Source organism: Chenopodium album, chromosome 6 (assembly GCF_948465745.1).
Source record: "Chenopodium album chromosome 6, dcCheAlbu1.1, whole genome shotgun sequence".
Classification (NCBI taxonomy): domain Eukaryota; kingdom Viridiplantae; phylum Streptophyta; class Magnoliopsida; order Caryophyllales; family Amaranthaceae; genus Chenopodium; species Chenopodium album.
In genome coordinates, this window is record NC_137839.1 from 59,823,363 (window position 1) to 59,844,844 (window position 21,482).

General features: G+C 37.7%; 1 protein-coding gene and 1 non-coding gene across 2 annotated transcripts; one reads left to right on the plus strand and one right to left on the minus strand.

The window, feature by feature from the left end:
* Positions 1-17,302: 17,302 nt before the first annotated feature.
* On the minus strand, positions 17,303-17,408 carry LOC145637755 (small nucleolar RNA R71). The gene has a single exon (XR_014114477.1). It is a non-coding gene; the product is annotated as a small nucleolar RNA R71 (small nucleolar RNA).
* Positions 17,409-18,368: 960 nt separating this feature from the next.
* LOC145637011 (uncharacterized) lies at positions 18,369-20,908 on the plus strand. The gene is made up of 2 exons (XM_081688531.1): positions 18,369-19,233; positions 20,802-20,908. Exons 1-2 carry the CDS (start codon positions 18,369-18,371, stop codon positions 20,906-20,908), a joined length of 972 nt encoding a protein of 323 aa, XP_081544657.1.
* The last annotated feature ends 574 nt before the right edge of the window (positions 20,909-21,482 follow it).

A 21,482-nucleotide genomic window follows, 5' to 3' on the forward strand; every position in this document is an offset into this window, starting at 1 on the left:
ATCCGAGTTATAACGAATAAGTTATGGCCAAAATATTAAACTGAGCCCAAACCGAACCTAAGCCCACCTTACCTACGACCCAATGATCATGTGGAGGGTCCAAATTATTTAATCTCATTCCTAAACCAATTAGGATTAATTGGAAGCTTATATAAGTTTCTAAAAGATCTTAATTATCCGTTTTGAAAAGATAAGATTAAAGAGTTTGAAATTGAATAAAACTTTTCTTTTTGATAATCCTTTTTCTATCCGAATTGAAAGACGTCAAAGATAGACAGATATTATTTTCGTGTCTCATATTTTTTATCCAAATTTTATATGGTTGGATATCCCTTGAAATTATCTTTCCAATGATATATTATAATATCAATTCCGAGCTATAACGGAAAAGATATGAATAAAATGTCAAACTCTATCAAAAACTGACACCGTACCACTATTTCAGCCATATCTTTTGTTCTACAAAATATTTTAATCTGATTTTATTTGGGTTAGAAAGTAGATTTCATGATCTTTCCAACGATATCTTATTCATCTTATTCCAATTTCTGGATCAAAAGATATGATAAAAACAAAACCGCAAAAACGGTTGTCTATCGCAAGAGTTTTATCCGATTCGAATTCTTATCTTATCTTGATTCTTCGACCTTCTTTTTTCTCTATAAATAGAGGTCATATCTCCCTTTTTCCAATCATCAACAATCTTGATCATCAAATCATTCTCTTCTCCCTCTTTAGCCTAAACACTAGCCATCCTATTCTTCCATAATACTTCCCATAAGCACTCCAAGGAGTTCATACTTAACCCGAAGTTCTATACTTAAACCAAGGCGTGAAAGGTATAATTAACTGAGGGTTTGGACCAAATCAAATCTACCTTTATTTAATTTAATTTCCATTTGATTTATATTTTTATTGAAGTTACTAACAGTTTATTCATGATGTAGCAATTCAAGGAATTGCGGAATGTGAGTAATTAATCACTTAATTACTCTTATTTTTATTCTTATTTCTAGTATCATGATTAGGGTTATTATTATTATTTGATTTGACTAACAATTTATTGTTAAATTGCTTCCAATATTAATGTTTATTCTATTATTTTTTATGATTACCATATTTTATTCTTTTATTTTTTATGATCACAATTTATATGTTGCATTAATATTCAACCAATTTAGCCTAATAATAGTTTGGAGCAAATTGAATATTTTATTTGCATGCCTTTGAGATCGCAGGAATCACTTTTCACTATAAGAATCGAGTAGAGGCCAATACGGGCGAATGTGACTCCATGACTCACTTCGTACCATCATCCCCGATCCTCCTTTCGTGATTCCGAACCATATGGAGTTAGTAATCTCATGGATTATGAATGGGGTGTAACCTTCACGGGTCAATTGTTGTTGCCTATCGTTGTCCCTTATAGTGGTTGCCTTTTTATGATCCGTGAACGGTTTACAAGTTCCTTAAAAACTTGTTGGCGGCTCCCTACTTTGCTTTGTCCCTAATCGTTGTCCCTAATCGTAATGTCAATTCCCATTTCCTATGAGTGCCAAGCATATTCACCACATGCTTTTACATAGGCGCACTTCGAACGACGCCTACAAGGACAAAATGATTTAGTTTTAACTTTTAATTTTTTTATTCTTAGTTTAACTAGTGATAATTTAAATTTTGTGATTTTCCTTATAGACAAAAATGTACAAACTTTCAATTAATATTAATAAAATTCTTATTTTTTTGTTTTTTGAAAATTTTTACTATAATTGTATTATTATTTTTATTATTGTTGTTGTTGTTGTTGTTGTGGTTGTTGTTGTTGTTGTTGTTGTAGGGGATAGCTCCTGCTGAGCTATTTCCTCCACTTGGAACCACTAAAAAGGGGATTCAACGCAAGCAAGAGCCGGCATGAGTGTTCTCATATCCCTCTTGAGGGGCTAGTTGTATAGGATAGCTCCTGCTGAGCTATCATCAGACTCCCAGACTGACCCCCGGGGTGCGCACTAGCTCACCGCTGGAAGGATAGGCAAAGGGGATCCTTAGCCCGATAAAGTCAGCTCGCAGGCTGACCAAGTATGACTCTCCGTAAAGGAGATCATATGCTTAGAAATAGAGGGAAAAGTACAACGTAAAAGAGGTTAGACACATAAGTTATTACACTCTTTCTATCTCTCTAAGTACACTTTCTCTCTCTAAACACATTCTAACTTAAGCATTGGAAGGGGGGTTCCTCGAGCCACTCCTAAGGGCAGTTTACATGTGCTGCCGTGTGTAGGTTGTCGACGAGACCCAGCTCGTGCCGGCCGAACTCTTGGATCCACACCTGGATCAATTGGTGCTAGAAAGAGGGGTAAGATCATCTAACCTTAGGTTCACCAGTTGAGCAAGGGACTAGTTGATAGACCACCATGGCCAGAGAGGAAGCTGTACAAACACCAGTCTCTAAGACCAATGAAGCCAACCAAACACGACAAAAAACAGCGTCAACAACTCTCGATCCGAGAGGATCAACCAAAAAACCGAAATCCAATATATCCTAGAAATCTATTCCCGCTGGATCGGCATCTGCTGCAGCCAAAGCGGCGGTGAAGCCAATTGATCCGATAGGGTCTAGTTCTTCTTTTAAGTTCTGAATGCCATTAACAAGCGCGAACAATGAACCCATCATTTAACACCAGTAACCTGGAAACCGCAGCCCATTAATATGCCAGCCATTCTGCATAACCTCTCTAAATGTAGTAAAGAGAAGTTGGCAGCCATGACAACAGTCCTTACCAACTTCGATAAAGGAACAGGCTCCTTGCCAGTAGCTACAGCTACAGAGTTAGCCGTAAAGAAGGCGACACCTATAACTCTCACCCCGGAGCAGGCAGAGTTAGTCCGGCTGAGGAAGAAGGTGTTAGAACTGGAAGCTCGAAACCTGAATCGGGAGTAGAGTGTGGATGAGGCAGCCAAAGAAAAGGGCAGCCCGCAGGCTCAAGTTGCTAGCAGCAGGTCACCAGCCAGGAGGCAGCGCTGCTAGCAATGCAGAGCGTATTGCTGTCGGGCTCACCGTTCAAAGTGTATATGGGACGAAAGAGTCTTGAAATGTTGGCTGAACCGCTAGGAAAAGCGCATGAGTTCATAAAAGCAGATTAGGGCAATGCTGAGTAGAAAAGCACTAAGTGACCTTGTAAAGCGAGCTGAATTCACCGAGCAGAGAACACAGCCAGGGTGGATCAACCCAGCATAGCTAAATAAGGACGTAGGGATGCAGATAGGACGATTAAAGTGAGAAGATCAGACAAAAAACGAGGAGGCAGACCTGGGAGGTTTGACCGATACACTCCGCTCACTCATTCGAGGTCTCATATCTTCAGCGTGAACAAGGCTGATGATAAGTGGAAGAGACCACCCACAATGGTGAATAGAAATCGTGATCCAAGCAAGTGGTGTAACTTCCACAAGGACCATGGAAAAACCACTGATGAATGCACGCACTTGAAAGACAACATAGAGGACTTAGTCCTAAGAAGATACCTAAAGCAGTTTAAGCAACATTTTGACTCCTCCAAGAGAAGAGAAGAGGATAGGTTCGACCATGATATTAGGGGGGTCATAGAGGCCTGGCTAAGGGCAGAGATCGATATAGTAAACCAGAGAGAAGGGTTTATGTAATCAATGATGGACCAGTGCATGGTGGAATTATGAGCATAGCAAGAGCTTACTTGCGAGCAATGATCCACCAGGTAAATTACAATGGGAATCGTAGATGGCCGCCACTTCCCCTGCAACCACAAGCTAAGCTACATTTGATGAATATGACAAGGAAGGCATAATTTACCCTTAAGATGACCCTCTGGTAGTGAATTACATAACTATGATTCGATATCTCAAGATCTCAAATTCGGATTTTATGCTTTCATCTCCAGACCTTGATGTTGTGACTCAGGCATTACTCAATAGAGGTGCAAGGCTTACGGATAAAAGCTGATTGCTGGCGATGACTTAGTGAATGGAAGAAAGTTCTTGAATCGGGTTCCGAACATATGAGAATTGCAAACTAGGAGGTAGACAGAGTACTAATATATGGTGGTAGCTCAGCCAACATCACATATATTAGTGCATTCAAAGAGCTAAGGTTGGATAAAAATGACCTAAAAAGGGTGAGTTATGAAGTCACCGGGTTCAATGGATCTGGACTTATTTTGGAGGGCATAATTGAGCTCTCAGTTTGAGTTGGAGATAAGTCAAGGCGACGAGATGTTCGAGCAGAGTTCTTGGTAATAGACTCTCCATCGCCGTTATAATGCGATCGTTGGAAGATCGCTTATTCACACAATAGGTGGAGTTGTATCCACTTATCACCTTGCCTTGGCATACACAAAAAATGATGGGTGGTCTGCAAAGCCCGGGGGAAGCCAAAAGATAGCCCAGCAATGTTATATCATAACCCTAAAGCAGCTTGCTAAGACCAGGTAGCAGGCAGGCTAAGAGAAAAGGATAATTGAACATGTTGAAAGGAAATCAAGAAAAAGGAAGTGATCTTGATTAGGCCCCTATTATATGAAATTTGGAAATCATATGGGAATGGGTCTGTTTGAGCCTAATCAAGAAAATGGAAATCATATGGGAATGGGTCAGTTTGAGCCTCGTATTAGGCCCCTATTTATAGGGAATGGGTACGATTAGGGTTTTGATGAGTGCCATTTATGGCACTCATTTGGTTCCCTAAAGGGTGGAATTCATGGTATTTTATAGCTCTTTTCTTTAGTTTTACTCTTTATTTCCTTAGTTTGCATTTTCTTAGTTGATTTTCTATTTTTATGCATTTCTTGGTTTATTTTGTTATTTTCTCTTTTATTTGCTTATTTTCGTTCATTTTTCAGGTTATGATTATAATTCGAGGATTCCCGAGTCTCCTTCCTAAGTTTTACATCGTTTGAGATGCCTCTTTCCTACCATTAGAAGTTCAAGTTTCAAGGAGTGTAAAGTCAAAGTCTTCTAGCTCGTTCATTTAAGCAGTGGGGGCACCATTCTTGGTGTTGAACCCACCGTGGAGTCTATTTGAAGAATGCCTCCTTCCGTGTTCATCAACATCATCAAGTGGAGCGCACGAGGAAGAGCAAAGTTAAAGGTGAAGGAGGCTTCCCTGCACCCAGGCGCGGGCGTGCGCGACCATGGCGAGGCCGCGCAGCCTGGTGGCACGGCCGCGCCTCTCTAGATCTCTGTTCCGTACCCAGTTTTGCGCGGTCGCGCTCCCCCTTGGTGATGGCCGCGCCTGTATGGGTCTCTTTGGACGACCTAACTTCCTTCTCTTTGTTAGTTTTACTAGATATAGATTTTCTTCTATATTTAGAGAGAGAAGAGTTAGTTTGAGAATTAGTATAGATTTTCTTAGAGAGAATCGAATTAGAGTAGAAATTTTAGATCATTTTGTAGAGAAAGAAACTCTAGTTTGTAGAGAGAGAAATTCTTGATTGATGATTGAAGATTGATGATTCTAAGCATTTTCTCCATTGATTTGAAGCAAGTTTGTAAGGATTTCTTTTACTTAAATGCAATCTTTAGCTTTTGATTTCAATTGCTTTGTTAATCGTTCAAGTTTGATTGATTTGTAATTGATTTTAGTTTGATTAATATGTTGATGATGAATTTGATATTTAGCTTAGTTTTGATCTTAATTTCCATGGATTGTGAGTCGTTTACTTGCTAGGGTGATGGTGAAGCATATATGAGTAATGGATTGATGCTAATTGGGGGAAATTGATGGAGTTGTGTAGGGAATAAATTCAAGCCTTTAAAATCCCACTAGCTTGAACCCCACTGTGATCATACACTAAAGTACGGTGGCGTCCAAAAGGGAAGAAGATAGAGCAAAAGAGTCGCCAACAAGTTTTTAAGGAACTTGTAAACCGTTCATAGGATGAAGGTTACACCCCTTAACGATCCAAGAGATCGTCAACTACATAAGGTCATGAACCAAATAAGGGTTCGGGGATGAAGGTACAAATCCAACCTAAAAGAGATTGAACCTGCCCTAATAATAGGCCTCTACTTTATTCTGATCGTATTCATGTGCGCTTTTTAATTAACATGCAATCAATAGGATTATCCCTAAACCTATTTATCTATGTTGGTTGAATATAATGCACAAATAAACTATTATTGGCGATCACTTGAATTTATAATCATATTAACCCTAAACAAGATTATTAATTATCTTATTAAGCATGATTACAAGTACCAATTCTCTTTAAACATGCATCTAAGATGTGATCAAGCAATAAAGAATAAATAATGTATTAAGCAACATAATCAATAATAATCATGAAGAATAATAATAATCATATAATAATAATAATAATAATAATAATAATAATAATAATAATAATAATAATAATAATAATAATAATAATAATAATAATAATAATAATAATAATAACAATAATAATAATAATAATAATAATAATAATAATAATAATAATAATAATAATAATATTAATAATAAATAAAATAAAATAATCATCATCAAAATAATAATAAATTATAACAATTATAATCATAATCATGTTCACGTTAATATTAAAGCATAATAAAAATAGCAAGATCCTAGGCATGATACTAACAAAATTAATAACAAACCCTAGCATGTCACTAAGCAATAAAAATCAAATCTTTAACCCTAACATGATACTAACAATCATAAATATTAGGAAGAGCATAGGAAGCATCACAACAATCATATTTAACATTAAAATCAACCTAGACATGATACTAGGAATCATAATAACAATGTAACATTGATTTCTACATCATAATATCAATTAATCAATAAAGTACTTACTTTGATGCCTCGTACCTCTTTCTAATAACAAAATACACACGTTAGTAACTTCAAGGAAAATAATAATCAAAACAATTAAATTAAATAACTGAAAAGAGAGATTTGGGACCAAACCCTCAGAAATTAAAACCTTTCACGTCTAGGGCGAAGGCAACTTCGAATATGGCTAGGTGTATCTAGATCTTGTGAATGCGGAATTTTGTATGAAAAAGCAAGAAAGAATTGAATGCTAAAGAATACTTGAGAATGAGAGAATTGGTGAATGTAGATGATGAATTCGTCCATGAAAACGGAGTTTTTAATACGATATTTATAGAGAAAATCAGCCAAAAAAGATAATTTAACAAAACAGAGTCTGACGCACACAAAACAAGGTTGGTGCCAACCCTGGCTAGCTGGCGCCAGCCACCAATGGCTAGCGCCAGGCGCCAATGGCTAGCGCCTGGCGCCAAGCCTGGTTCCAGGCGCCAAGGCCTGGGGTTGGACGCCAAACTGGATTTCAACGCGTTTTCGAAAATCTGATAAATTTACCGTACTGGAAGATAAAATAATATAATTTCTTCGAAAATGCTATTTGATCTTGATTAAAACTCTGAAAAGTCAACAAAGTCAACTTATCAATGCTAATTGAATTAGGAATGAAAAGAACCTTCTAGAAGATTCTAGAAGACTAAAACCATTCCTAATTGCATTAGGAATGATAAATCATATTAGGCCCTCCCCTAGATCATTGGGCCATACATAAAGCTCAAACCGGGCCCAGTTTAGTAAATTGGCCATAACTTCCTCAATATTCATCGGAATTGGGCTTATAATATATCGTTGGAAAGGTCTTTGCAAGCCCCATCCAACTATACCATTATTGGACCCATATCATGGACCAACCAAACTGGATTGGCTGTTTTCTTAAAATAAAGTTTTCCAAAATAGGGAGAAGAGAAAAGAAATAAAACTTTCCGCAACACTAGACCTTTCCACTCTTTCATTTCATCCGATTATGATTCGACGTGAAAGGTACTCATCACCGGGTTTGGTTTTGGGGAGACACAAATGGGTGTCTACAGAAGCCCCCACTTTGACTGAGTTTGGAGAAACGCAAGTTTCGAAAACAAAAGTCAAAGTATCGATAGGGACGGAGAATGATTCAGAACGTTCTGCGATCCTAAATCACTCTTGTAACGCCGATACCTGCAAACTAGCGTTAGTTAAACAGATAAAAGAGTTAAGAAACGCGTAACTTGCACCGTCGAGCACACGTCTCTGAAAGTAACCGATTGTTGCTGCTTTACTGTTTTGATGACCTCCTGCAAGCTAGAGAATGCCATCCCGCTTGAAAACCGCCACGCCCGTAATTGCTTCCAAATTAGAAGATTGCTTCGCCTGAAACTATCCTCCTCCGCTATGATAATATTTCACATCCAAGGAAATACCATCGAAGATTATTTCTCTTAAAACAATCTTCATCCGCATTGATAATATTCCATATCCAAGGGAATACTATCGAAGATTGCTTCTCTTGAAACAATCCTCAGTTGTTTGTGACAACTCTCCACAATCTAGGGAACGTCACCTTGCTGTTTCGATGTTCACTCGTCTCTGAAAAAAAAGCTTCTTTTTGATATGACTCAAATTTCCGCTGTGATAGTCTTCGAAAAGATCACTGCTTCTTAATGTTTGCTATGCCAGTACGTCGGTACTTTGCTGCTTGAAAACCAGTATGTCGACAATCCTCTTTTATTTGGGAATAGTTGCCAACACAACCCTTGTATGATGTATGACAATCCGGATTAGGGAAAGTTGTCAATGCCACGTAACAATCCATCCTTGGAAATGTTGTCACGATGAAGCGACAATCCGTACCTCGGAAAATTTGCCAAAATCCAATTTTTTGGAAAAGTTGCCAATGCTTCGTAACAATCTTTCATAGGAACTTTACTACGATCGACAATCCACATCTTGGAATATAACTCTTGAAAGCAATCCACCTTGGAAACTTGCCAGCGCTATGGGACAATCCTTTTGGGGAAATATTGCCACTATTGACAATCCGCGTCTTGAAACATTTGCAAAAAAGAGTCGACCGACAATCCACTTCGGGAAAATTTGCCACTTGCTGAAATGAATGACAATCCACGTTGAGGAACTTTTGCCGAAATTTATGATGAGTAGAAACCTACAACAATCCTTTGGGAAATTTTGCTATAGGGAACTGGGTGTATGACAATCCAATTTCGGAAAACTTGCCAGCGATGACAATCCGAACTTGGAAAAAATTGCCAAACAAAGAAGGAGCACGATAATCCACGCTTGGAAACTTTGCCAGAGATGACAATCCAATCTTGGAAAAATTGTCGTTGAAGAAGATGCACGACAATCCATTTTTGAAAATATTGTCAGTTGGGGATGACAATCCAATTTTTGGAAAACTTTGTCGTTTAATAAGAATGCGCGACAATCCATATTTGGAAATATTGTCGTTTAAGTGCTTGCTTTTGAACCGATTGTAATGAGCCAGTGTTTTAGGCGCTTAAGCTAAGTGAGACGATTTTTTGTCAGGTCAATCACTTACTACGATTGTAATCGAGCCGACTACTAATCATGTCAAATTTCTTATAGGGGCTAACTGGCGTACCAAGGAACCCGAAATTGTTGCATGAGGTCGAAATCACCTTTCTGAGAGGCTTCGAGCTCTGTCGTTGCTGAGATATTTCTGGCGCCAAGAATTGGAGTAGGGTCTTCCCTATTCTGCTGCACCTGTATTTATTTTTTACTATAGAACTTTTCCAATTTCTTTAATTATCTTAGGGTTGACCTATGGCTTAATGTTGCTTGACTCATCGACTTGACACGACTCAAGGTATAAACTTGACTCGATATGTTTGATTGACTCGAGGTTGACTCGACTCGAAGTGAAAAGACACGTGTGACTCGTGACCCGTGTGTGCATTATAATGTGATCGTGCGACTCGTAAATGCAAAAAGCAAAAATTTTCCGTCATTTTTGTGGAGGGTACCGACTTTCTCCCGAAAAAGAAAGACGTGAAAAAGAAAATCAAAAGTTTGAAGATGCATGTTGAATGAGCTTAGTCAAATGTTGTTTGATACTATCTCTTAAGGTTCAAGTATTAATTCATCCTAGGCTATCTCAACTATTGACTCCATGATGAAAGTATTTGGATAACTTAGGCACGGAGGCTAAGCACTTCATACTTCGTGATGCAATGACAATTATGAGTGATTTTGACGAAGCATGCTTCAGCGTTAGGATTTCATGACAAAGGGTTCCTAAGGGAAATATATTTGGTTATGTATGCGTGATGTGTGTGATAGTGACACTAAAGTTAGGCCGCAAGAGCTAAGTGTGTGGAAAAACATATTGTTAGAAGAGCCAAATAATGGTGACTCTTAGGCTAGGTAAGCTAATGATGTAAGGACCAAGCCCCCAAGTCTAGCTCTAAATGAATAGGGATGAGCATGGGATATCCCTTGATATGATCATGGTGTAAGTGTGTGAATGTGAATATGAATGCATGTTTATTACGGCTGCACCTCGATATGGGGTTGCCTACGTATCCGTTAGGAATCAGGCCGAACGTAGCTCTAGCCGAACCTCGCACAAGTGTGTATACCTCAAAAAAGGTCTTTTTAAGGGTTGTAACGTGGTTAGGCTAAAGGTTTGAAGAAGAAGGGGATAAAGGCTCAAGACCCTAGATAAGCCCCCAAGGTGTGCAACCTTGCTTTTGAATATTTGTATTTTTATGCTTGAGGTTTTCTACTCTTTTTTTTAGCTCTTTTTTTTTTTTGTTTTAGCATCTATTTTATTTTTATAAGTGTGGACAATCCCGATCATGCGGTCTATCACTCACATGGCATTCATGTTTCTCAGGCACGGTACCGAGCACTCGATAAGAGACGCAATCTGAGACGTATTCTTATCAAAGATATTTTCATTTCAAAGACATTGGAACACTTTCCCTTTTGTACACTTTTATTTATTTTTTGCTATTTTTGCTATTTTAATTTGTTTGAATCACTCAAGCCCTTTTTTTAGAATTGCATAAGTTACACACCATCCCATCCCAAGGTTAGATAAATGTAGGTTGAAAAAAGAAAGGTCTATCGTTAGACGAGGCTCAAAGTGGTTTATGAAGAAAGGATTTGTAAATTAGAAAGGCGAAAGGAGATATGATGTGGCTACAAGGGTTGCCTTAAATCATTGGTATACCTTGTGTTTAGCTCGACATGGATCTTTTTCTTTTTTATTTTTTATTTTTTTTTTCTTTTTTTTTTGATGCAATGCAATGTGATGATCATATGCAAGGAAATAGATGCTCATTTTATTAGAAGAAATTAAAGAATCTACAAAGTTAATCTAAGGAAAGGAAAAGGTGCCTATGCTATACTTATTGAGGAAAGGAAAAAAAATGAAAAAGAAATAGAAAAAAGAGGCCATGAAATCTTGCTGTTGCAGCTCACCTCTTGTCTTGTGTCATTCGCTTCATCATCACCCAGTCTTCTCGCTAGCTAGAGGCAATGGGACCTTGTTTGCTTCTATGAGGTCTTGAATGAGATTTTGAAACCTGTAGCATTCATCAGTGGTATGACCGTTTCCTCGATGGTACTTGCAATAGGAATTTGGATTCCATCTCGAAGATCGATTTTCTGGTGTTGGATCCTCGGTAGGGCCAATAGGTTTGATTAATCCTCGATCATAGAGACGATCGAAAGCAGCATCGTAGGTCATTCCAATGGGTGTGAACTCTCGCCTGGGTTTCCTTTTAGATCCTTGATTATCTATGGCTAAGACATCATTATGGTCAAAGGTACTAACATTATTACTAGAGTGGGCGTTTTCGGAAGAAGAAGGATTGTCGTTCTTCTTTCCTTTCCAGCCACTGTGGTTACCATTGTTAGTAGCTTTTTGCTTTGCGAGGTCGTCTTCGATTTCAATTCCGATGTCATAAACGGCCTTGAAAGTATTCAAGTTGTGTTGATATTTTAAGTGCTTTGAATACTTTTCTTGGAGATTCTTGACAAACATCCTTACAGACTCCTTTTCGGTGGGGACCTCAATCACCTTGGCGGAAGTTTCCCTCCATTTATTAAAGAAAGAAGTAAAGCCTTCATTCTCTTTTTGTCTTAGCATCTCAAGTTGTCTATGGTCGGTTTCAACTTGGATATTGCACTTGTACCTATCAACGAAAGCGTTCACTATCGATTCCCAGGTAGAGGTTTTCTCCTTGTCAAGGGAGAAGAACCATTTTTGGCAAACGGTTTCAAGAGATAGTGGGAACAGAGAGGGGAAAACCTTCTTATCGATACCCTTAATGCTCATTATAGTTTCGAAAGCTCTTAGATGGAAGTAAGGGTTATCTGTTGCCTTGAATTTAGGGATGTCAGTGGCGTCGAACTTATGCGGAAGAAGTTCTTTGTCCAGCGAGACCCCTTGTGAACTCATGCCCTGAAATTTATAGTCACTAGATAGCTTGCTTAGACTTTCTTGCATGAGGTTCATCTGTTGTTGCCTCACGGGATCATCAACCTTGAGTGCGAGAAGCTTCGGTGTTTCAGTCACGGTAGCCAGTTGGTTCTTAAGATCATTGACTTCTTCTTGAGTTGCCATTATCTTCTTGGCCTTCCTCTTTTGACAAATCGGTTTATCAAAAAGTGAGACCTGAATAAAGAGGTTGTCCTTGATTAATCGCCCTTCTCTCCTCGACCAAGTATTGTGGGAAAGGAATTTGGGGATACTTATTGTTAATTATTTGACTCATACTTTATTCAACATGCAATTGATGGAGGAAGTGAAGGAAAATTAGAATAGAATGTGAAAGAAGATTTAGATGGAGGGATATGAAGAATTAGGAATATAATGTACCCCCCAACTCAAATGACGGAAAAGACCGACTTGTGCATGAACCTAAGACATGGTCATGGTGATGCATACTCAAAGTGTGTGCTAAGACTAGTGAGTGTAGATGGTGCATTAAGACTCATGTTATGACCATGTGGCTAGACTATGTGACCAAGACTCGATTAATAACTCGACAAGGTGTTATTGACAGAGAAAATTAACCGAATTAATTAGTAAACTGGTTAATTAGACTTTAGGTGACAACTCGACAAATAATCCGAACTGTCGGCCAAGCGACAGAACTGGCGTCGCATTATGGTGATTGGCGCCAGACAGTTTAGTAAATGTCTGGCGCTACACACTATAACGTGGCGCTACAGCTCAGACTTTGGCACCAATATTATTAGTCAACTAGGGTATGCCTAAAGTCGTACTAGGTCAATTCCGATTAAAAAAAAGACTTTATTGACTCAAATTAATTAATTAATTGATTAATTAGGCAAAGTTCTTTAAGTCATTAATTTTAGTCTCAACACAAATCAACAAACGGTTAAGAGAAACATAGAATATATATGCACAACAAATAATGCACAATTAGTCAAGTAGGCACAATATGATGCAATGAGTTCGCAACCTAACCATGGCTCTAGTTCTCTAAAGTTCGGAATATGGTTTAGTCAATAGAGGGTCCATGGTTAATTGTCCAGATGCACCGCGCGGAAGCCTAACCGTGAAGGGTTGGCGCGAGTGGATGGGACACCGCGAGTTTTAGAAAAAACTCACTTCCATGGTTTAGTGAATTCAACATCTCGGATGTACCCTTTGTTGCCAGGAGCGTTCAATCGGGTAGATGGAGCATGAATTCCCAGAGGGTTATGTCCATATGTAGAACACATATGGGTTTCAGAAAAGTGAGAAAAAATTCAATCAGGAAGTAGGATCGAGCAAACAATACGAAAAACAGGTCGAAATTAGAACGCATATTTCTGGCTCGGTATTGGGGGAAATTGGCACCAGCAAACAGAGACTGGCGCCAACTTTTAACTGTAGCATCTGGCGCCAATACTGGCGTCTGGCGCTACGGCTAAAAGTGTGGCGCCAAGCTCTGGCCCCTGACGCTACTTCCCACATGCCTCAGCAGCTTTCTGTGCTCAATAAAATCTTCCAGTTTCGCACGGTGTTATTTCAGTCCTAGTTGTGAAAGACATTTCCCAAATTTCCTACGTGTAAAATCCTATATTTTTGACTCATTACAGATGGTCTTTCCAATGAGAACCTTTTTATGCATATGACAATAATGTTAATCAAAATTACGCACATGAAATACTTAGAACTTTTCGAGTCTCATCCACTCATTCTAAATCATTGCCGAAACAAATTTAGGAATTAAAATAGAAATCCTCTCCAGTGGAGTCGCCAAAAACTGTAGGGAATAAATTCAATCCTTTAAAATCCCACTAGCTTGAACCCCACTGTGATCATACACTAAAGTACAGTGGCGTCCAAAAGGGAAGAAGATAGAGCAAAAGAGTCGCCAATAAGTTTTTAAGGAACTTGTAAACCGTTCATAGGATGAAGGTAACACCCCTTAACGATCCAAGATATCGTCAACTCCATAAGGTCATGAACCAAATAAGGGTTCGGGGATGAAGGTACAAATCCAACCTAAAAGAGATTGAACCTGCCCTAATAATAGGCCTCTACTTTATTCTGATTGTATTCATGTGCGCTTTTTAATTAACATGCAATCAATAGGATTAACCCTAAACCCTTTTTATCTATGTTGGTTGAATATAATGCACAAATAAACTATTATTGGCGATCACTTGAATTTATAATCATATTAACCCTAAACAAGATTATTAATTATCTTATTAAGCATGATTACAAGTACCAATTCCCTTTAAACATGCATCAAAGGTGTGATCAAGCAATAAAGAATAAATAATGTATCAAGCAACATAATCAATAATAATCATGAAGAATAATAATAATCATATAATAATAATAATAATAATAATAATAATAATAATAATAATAATAATAATAATAATAATAATAATAATAATAATAATAATAATAATAATAATAATAATAATGATGATAATAATAATAATAATAATAATCATAAATAAAATAATCCTCATCAAAATAATAATAAATTATAACAATTATAATTATAATCATGTTCACGTTAATATTAAAGCATAATAAAAAATAGCAATATCCTAGGCATGATACTAACAAGATTAATAACAAACCCTAGCATGTCACTAAGCAATAAAAATCAAATCTTTAACCCTAACATGATACTAACAATCATAAATATTAGGAAGAGCATAGGAAGCATCACAACAATCATATTTAACATTAAAATTAACCTAGACATGATACTAGGAATCATAATAACAATGTAAACATGATTTCTACATCATAATATCAATTAATCAATAAAGTACTTACTTTGATGCCTCGTACCTCTTTCTAATAACAAAATACACACGTTAGTAACTTCAAGGAAAATAATAATCAAAACAATTAAATTAAATAACTGAAAAGAGAGATTTTGGACCAAACCCTCAGAAATTAAAACCTTTCACGTCTAGGGCGAAGGCAACTTCGAATATGGCTAGGTGTATCTAGATCTTGTGAATGCGGAATTTTGTATGAAAAAGCAAGAAAGAATTGAATGCTAAAGAATACTTGAGAATGAGAGAATTGGTGAATGTAGATGATGAATTCGTCCATGAAAACGGAGTTTTTAATACGATATTTATAGAGAAAATCAGCCAAAAAAGATAATTTAACAAAACAGAGTCTGACGCACGCAAAACAAGGCTGGTGCCAACCCTGGCTAGCTGGCGCCAGCCACCAATGGCTAGCGCCAGGCACCAATGGCTAGCGCTTGGCGCCAAGCCTGGTTCCAGGCGCCAAGGCCTGGGGTTGGACGCCAAACTGGATTTCAACGCGTTTTCGAAAATCTGATAAATTTACCGTACTGGAAGATAAAATAATATAATTTCTTCGAAAATGCTATTTGATCTTGATTAAAACTCTGAAAAGTCAACAAAGTCAACTTATCAATGCTAATTGAATTAGGAATGAAAAGAACCTTCTAGAAGATTCTAGAAGACTAAAACCATTCCTAATTGCATTAGGAATGATAAATCATATTAGGCCCTCCCCTAGATCATTGGGCCGTACATAAATCTCAAACCGGGCCCAGTTTAGTAAATTGGCCATAACTTCCTCAATATTCATCGGAATTGGGCTTATAATATATCGTTGGAAAGGTCTTTGCAAGCCCCATCCAATTATACCATTATTGGACCCATATCATGGACCAACCAAACTGGATTGGCTGTTTTCTTAAAATAAAGTTTTCCAAAACAGGGAGAAGAGAAAAGAAATAAAACTTTCCGCAACACTAGACCTTTCCACACTTTCGTTTCATCCGATTATGATTCGACGTGAAAGGTACTCATCACCGGGTTTGGTTTTGGGGAGACACAAATGGGTGTCTACAAGTTGATGTAGTGATTAAATTGGTTGATTGATTATATGCATGTGTGTGATTGATTGAAGAGTAGCTAACTTTTATTGTTGCACTAGATTGCATTGTAAGTTCACATTGATACGGACATTTGATTTGTGGCTTGCATTTGTCGATTGAGTTGGTGGTAAAGTCCCTTGCTAGAGTCTCTTGTACTTGATGCTAGTTTGACCTCTTGGAGAATTTCTTATCATACTCTCTTGATTGCCTAATTGATTTTCCCTCACAACACTCAACGTAGTCAATTCCAATCCCGATTAGTTGTATTCATTGAACGTATATGTGGATCCCAAACCCTAGTGTTTGATATATTTGTTTTTAATCTCGTTCTCTTAGTTGTTTTAGAGTACACACACCTTACTTTACCTCTTCGAAATAACTTAACTCTAGCAATAGTGACCACCTCCCATTCCTAGTGGTTCGATCCTTTACTTAACCCTATACTAGTTATAAGGGTGTGTTGAGTGATATAAATTTTGTTTGGCCTAGGGAAGATTAGTCCAACGACCTAGTCTCCACCCGTAATCAAAATGGCGCCGTTGCCGGGGAATGACATAGTTGTTTGCTATTATTGTTGAGTGGATTTCATTTTAATTCAAAAATACAAAAAGATTTTTCTTTTAGGCTACATTTGTATCCGTGCTACTAATAATTTCATTTGGGATTGTTTGTGCAAGTGAACATAGGAGAAGTCCCAAGGATAACATTGAGGGAGTTGGGCACTTCAGGTGCATACAAGTATGAGAGCGGAATTGCTCCATTATTAATCCTGAAAAGTGACTTTGAAATCAAGTCGACCATGATAACTTCGATTAAAAGGCAAAAATATAGTGAAGGAACAAATGAAAGTTTGCTCAATCATCTTAAGGATTCGAGAAATATTGCAACACAATTAAGGTGAACGGGGTTGCTCAAGAATTCATAAGGCTTAAAATATTTCCCTTTTATCTAATTGGAAGAGCTCAAGAATGGCTTGATAAGGAAGTGAGGCCTAATTCCTTAAGAACTTGGGATGAAGTCACCAAGAAATTTCTTTCCCGTTTCTTCCCTCAAAAGAAAACGGCGGAAACTAGAGCTTTGATTTAAAGTTTCAAGCAAAGGACTAGTGAAAGCCTCCATGAAGCATGGGAGAGGTACAATGATTATCAAAGAGAGTGTTCTCACCATGGAAATCTGACTTACCAAATCACTCATATTTTTTATGGTGGTTTGAGTCCTCGAGAGAGGTCAAGTCTTGATGCCGCAGCCAGAGGCCCAATCATGAACAAGACGGTGGAAGAGGTTGTGGATGTGATAGATGATGTAGTGAGGAACTACATGGAATTGCAAGAAGTTGAGATAGAGTCGACAAGCGAAAATGGCTCCTTTGATCAACTCAACACTATCAACAATTTGTCCACACTAATTTCGGGCTTAGGAAGAGAGGTGGTTTCTATCAAGTCTAAGCTTGAGAATGCTTCTTCACAAGCACAAACTCTTCCCTCCCGATTTCCGGGGAGAGGTACATCTTCTTACTCTAACCCTCTTTTCGCTTCTTGTTGCATGATTAGAGAATGTTCGTGATTTATGTGGAAAGAATGATCATGATGCTTCTAATTGCCCCAATGTTACTTGTTATGGATGTGATGAATATGATGGAAATGAGAATGAGCATGTGAATTATGTTGATAATAATGATTTTTGACCTAGATTCAATATTCAAAATAATATTGGGAATAGGAATTATCACAACCATGAGAGCTATGATAGTTATAACCAAAATAGTGGTTATAGGAACCAAGTAACCTAAGGGTTTCGTGGTAACCATAACAACTATGGTTATAATGATAAGTCACGGCCAAGTATATGGGGATCATAACCAAGGTTATGGTAACCATAATCAAAATTTTTGCCAAAATCAAGGTATGGGTAATTAGAGTAACCAAAGTAGGGGAAATTTTTACAACAATGCTCAAAGAGGTCCCTCGCCCGAATTTACTCCAAAGACCTAAGGGCAAGGTGATAATTCCTATGATCAACTATCTCTTTATATGAGTAGATTAGAGAATGTCATGGTAGGTCAAGCCAATAAATTGAATGATTACATATCGTCTAGTAACAAAATGTTTCATGACATGTTAACTTATAGAAAGATGCATGAGACCCAAATCATTCAACTAGCCATCACCTCGAAAAAGCATGCTACCCTTTCTTCTTTACCTTCACAAGGACTTGATCCTAAGGAACCGGCTTGTTCTATCACCACTAGGAGTGGTAGGGTCCTTGAGAGTGAGGTTTCTAAGAAGAGTGATGCGAAAGAGAGTCCAATTGAGAATGAGGGAGATGAGAGCCCTTTGGTTGAGGAAGTTGCTAAGGAACAAGTTGAGAAGGTGAAAGAGAAAGAAAAAGAAGTCTACAAACCCAAACTTCCTTACCCCAAAAAATTCAATAGGCACAAATTGGATGAACAATTTGGGCAATTCATCGAGATGCTTAAGAAAATTCATCTTTCTATTCCTTTCACCGAAGTCTTGGAACAAATGCCTAACTATTCTAAATTTCTTGAGGAAATCTTGAGCTGTAAGAGAGATTGCAACATGGTGGAATCGATGAGTTTGGGGGAGTGTTGTAGTGCCTTTATCCATAATGACTTTCCCCCAAAGATGAAAGATCCCGGAAATTTCTCCATCCCTTGCAATATTAAAGGGAAATTATTCCAAAATGCCCTTTGTGATCTTGGTGCTAGCATCATTCCCTATTCCGTCTGCAAGAGACTTAAGATAGGTGAGCTCCTTCCAACCAACATGACCCTTCAATTGGCTGACCATTCTATTAAGTTTCCTAAAGGTAGAGTTGAGGATGTTCCCCTCAGGATAGGAGAATTCACTATCCCCGTTGATTTCACTGTGTTAGAGATTGCGGAAGATGACCACATTCCTATCATTTTAGGAAGACCCTTTTTAGCTACTTCAGGAGCTTTGATAGATGTTAAGGGAGGTCGTATTACTTTGAGAGTTGGTAATAATGAGGAAAGTTTTGAGTTAAAACTGATGCATGAGTCTTTGTCCCTTGTGAAAGGAATCATGTGTGTTAATTCCCCTCGCTCCATTGATAATGTGTGTGTGATTAATTTTCAACTAATGATTTTCATGAGATTTTTGATGATGTGCTTGTGAGTTTTGATTGCATGAAAGTTAGTGAAGAGAAAAACGAGCTTTAATTTCAAAGGCTATGGACGAAGAGGTAATTGACATTTTGCATTGGTTTGAGCTTTGCCCTCAAGAGGAGGAGGATGATTCCATGGATGTGGATGGTATGAAACTATCTAAAAAAAAAGGAACAAGATTAAGAAGAAAGCGAGAGCTTCTAGAAAGAAGAGAATGAGAATGAAGTTGAAGCAAGAGAGGCTTGCTTTAGAAGTCCAATCAAACGGATTTTTATCAAGCAACAATGAGAAGTTGCTAATTATTGAAGAGGAATTTGTGCCTTCCACCACTTTGAATAAGGTGGTGTTCTTTGACCCTCCATGATTTGGAGGAAGGGTCGAGCTTAGGACCATAAGCAAGCACTTCCCGGGAGGCAACCCGGAGATTTCTAACCTTTTCTTTTGATTTCTTTTTCTTAATGTTCTTTCTTTTATTTTCTTTTCTTTCACTTGTTTTTCTTTTGGATTTATAGGGTGAATTCATGGATTTGGATTAATTCAAGTGAACATGAGCAATTGAAAGGTACTTTGCGGTTTTTTATGTGATTATATTCGATTTTATCGAATTTTGAAGTAAAAGGGTAAGAAATGTTAGTGAGGTAAGATAGGAAAAATTGTGCTTATATTTGAAGAATGCTTGAACTTAGTGGGTTCATTGTGGTGCTATCATTATTTTAGGATGTTGAACCCACTGTCAATATGTTTTGAAACTTCCATATTTGGTGGGTTCAATAGACCTGGGATGATATTGAACGAAGAGCCCACACGTGAACGCACCAAGGAAACCAAGAGAACAGGAAAGCTCAGAGGCACGGGCGCGCGCGACACTGGCACGGGCGCATTGCCAGGGTGCGCGGCCATGCACCCCTGTGTGGTGACCCCTTTTCTTATTCTTTTTCCTTTCTTTTCCTTATTTCTCCTTCCTCCCTATCATAGCTCGAGCGCACCCCTTTCCCACTCTAAACTGCACAAACCCTAACCTATACTCATTAAATTTCATCATATACTCCTTCAAATTTCATCAAAAATCATAAAAATTTTCCTACATTTTCATCATTTTAAAAAAAAATCACATTACTTTCATCCACATCAATCTCCAATCTCTCTCCTCCATTGTTGAAGCAATTTGGGATTTTTTCGTTCTTGAGGGAATTGATGGCCAAAAATTGTTCAATCTTGCTCCTTGTATGGTATAATCATATTCTTTTACTCTAAATTGCATTATTATATCATATAGTTGCAAGTATTAGATTGTTCATGGTTGTGAATAGTAGTAGTATGAATTATGGTGATTTTGATGATTGATATTGAATTTTGGATGATTATTTGTGTTGTTTGTTGATTGATAATAGCTTACATTGTGTTGTTTGATGTTTTGTAGCATATTTGAGCATATTTGTTGTGATGGTGAAGTTGGTTTTTGGTAGTTTGGTTGTGATTGAAGTTGGTCGACTGAACCAAGGTGTGATTTATGGTTTGGAGTGTTGAAGAAGTTAAATTTGTGATTTGGTTGTGATTATTTGGTGAATCATCATGTCTAAATACTTGAAAGTCATCACCTCCAAAACCAAAAAAAGAAAAACAAACATTTCCATAGAAGAACCATCACCCTAAAACACATCTTCTCCTCAATCACAAAAACCTTGAACCCCTTCCCATTCCTAAAATTCGTTTCGTTGTCAAATCTAACAAGCCTACTTGGCAAAACTACCAAAAGAGAGCCTATAGTCCCTCTCGGCATTACCATCAATTTAGTATGATAAAGTTGGGGATTGATGATGATTTATGGGTTCTACTTAATATTCTTGGATTTGGAATGCATGCTACTAAGAGCTACCGGACCTACCTTGAGGCTATTTGGGAGTTCTTGGCTTCTTTGAGTGTGACTCCTAATGGTGATAAAGAATATGAGTTCACCTTCCATCTTTTCAATGATGTTCATGTCATGTCCTTGACCGAGTTCAATGTGGCTTTGGATTTCAATCCGAATGCGGATTTCTTCTTTTTCTTTTAGTTTTTATGGTTTGCCTCATGTATGTTGGTGGAGAGTTATAGGTTAAGA

Bases quoted from the DNA above. Each gene is read 5' to 3' on its own strand.
- LOC145637011 (XM_081688531.1), top strand. From the start codon at position 18,369: ATGCATGAGACCCAAATCATTCAACTAGCCATCACCTCGAAAAAGCAT. The intron at 19,234-20,801 runs GTAATAATGAGG...GATGTTTTGTAG, and splicing joins TCGTATTACTTTGAGAGTTG to CATATTTGAGCATATTTGTT.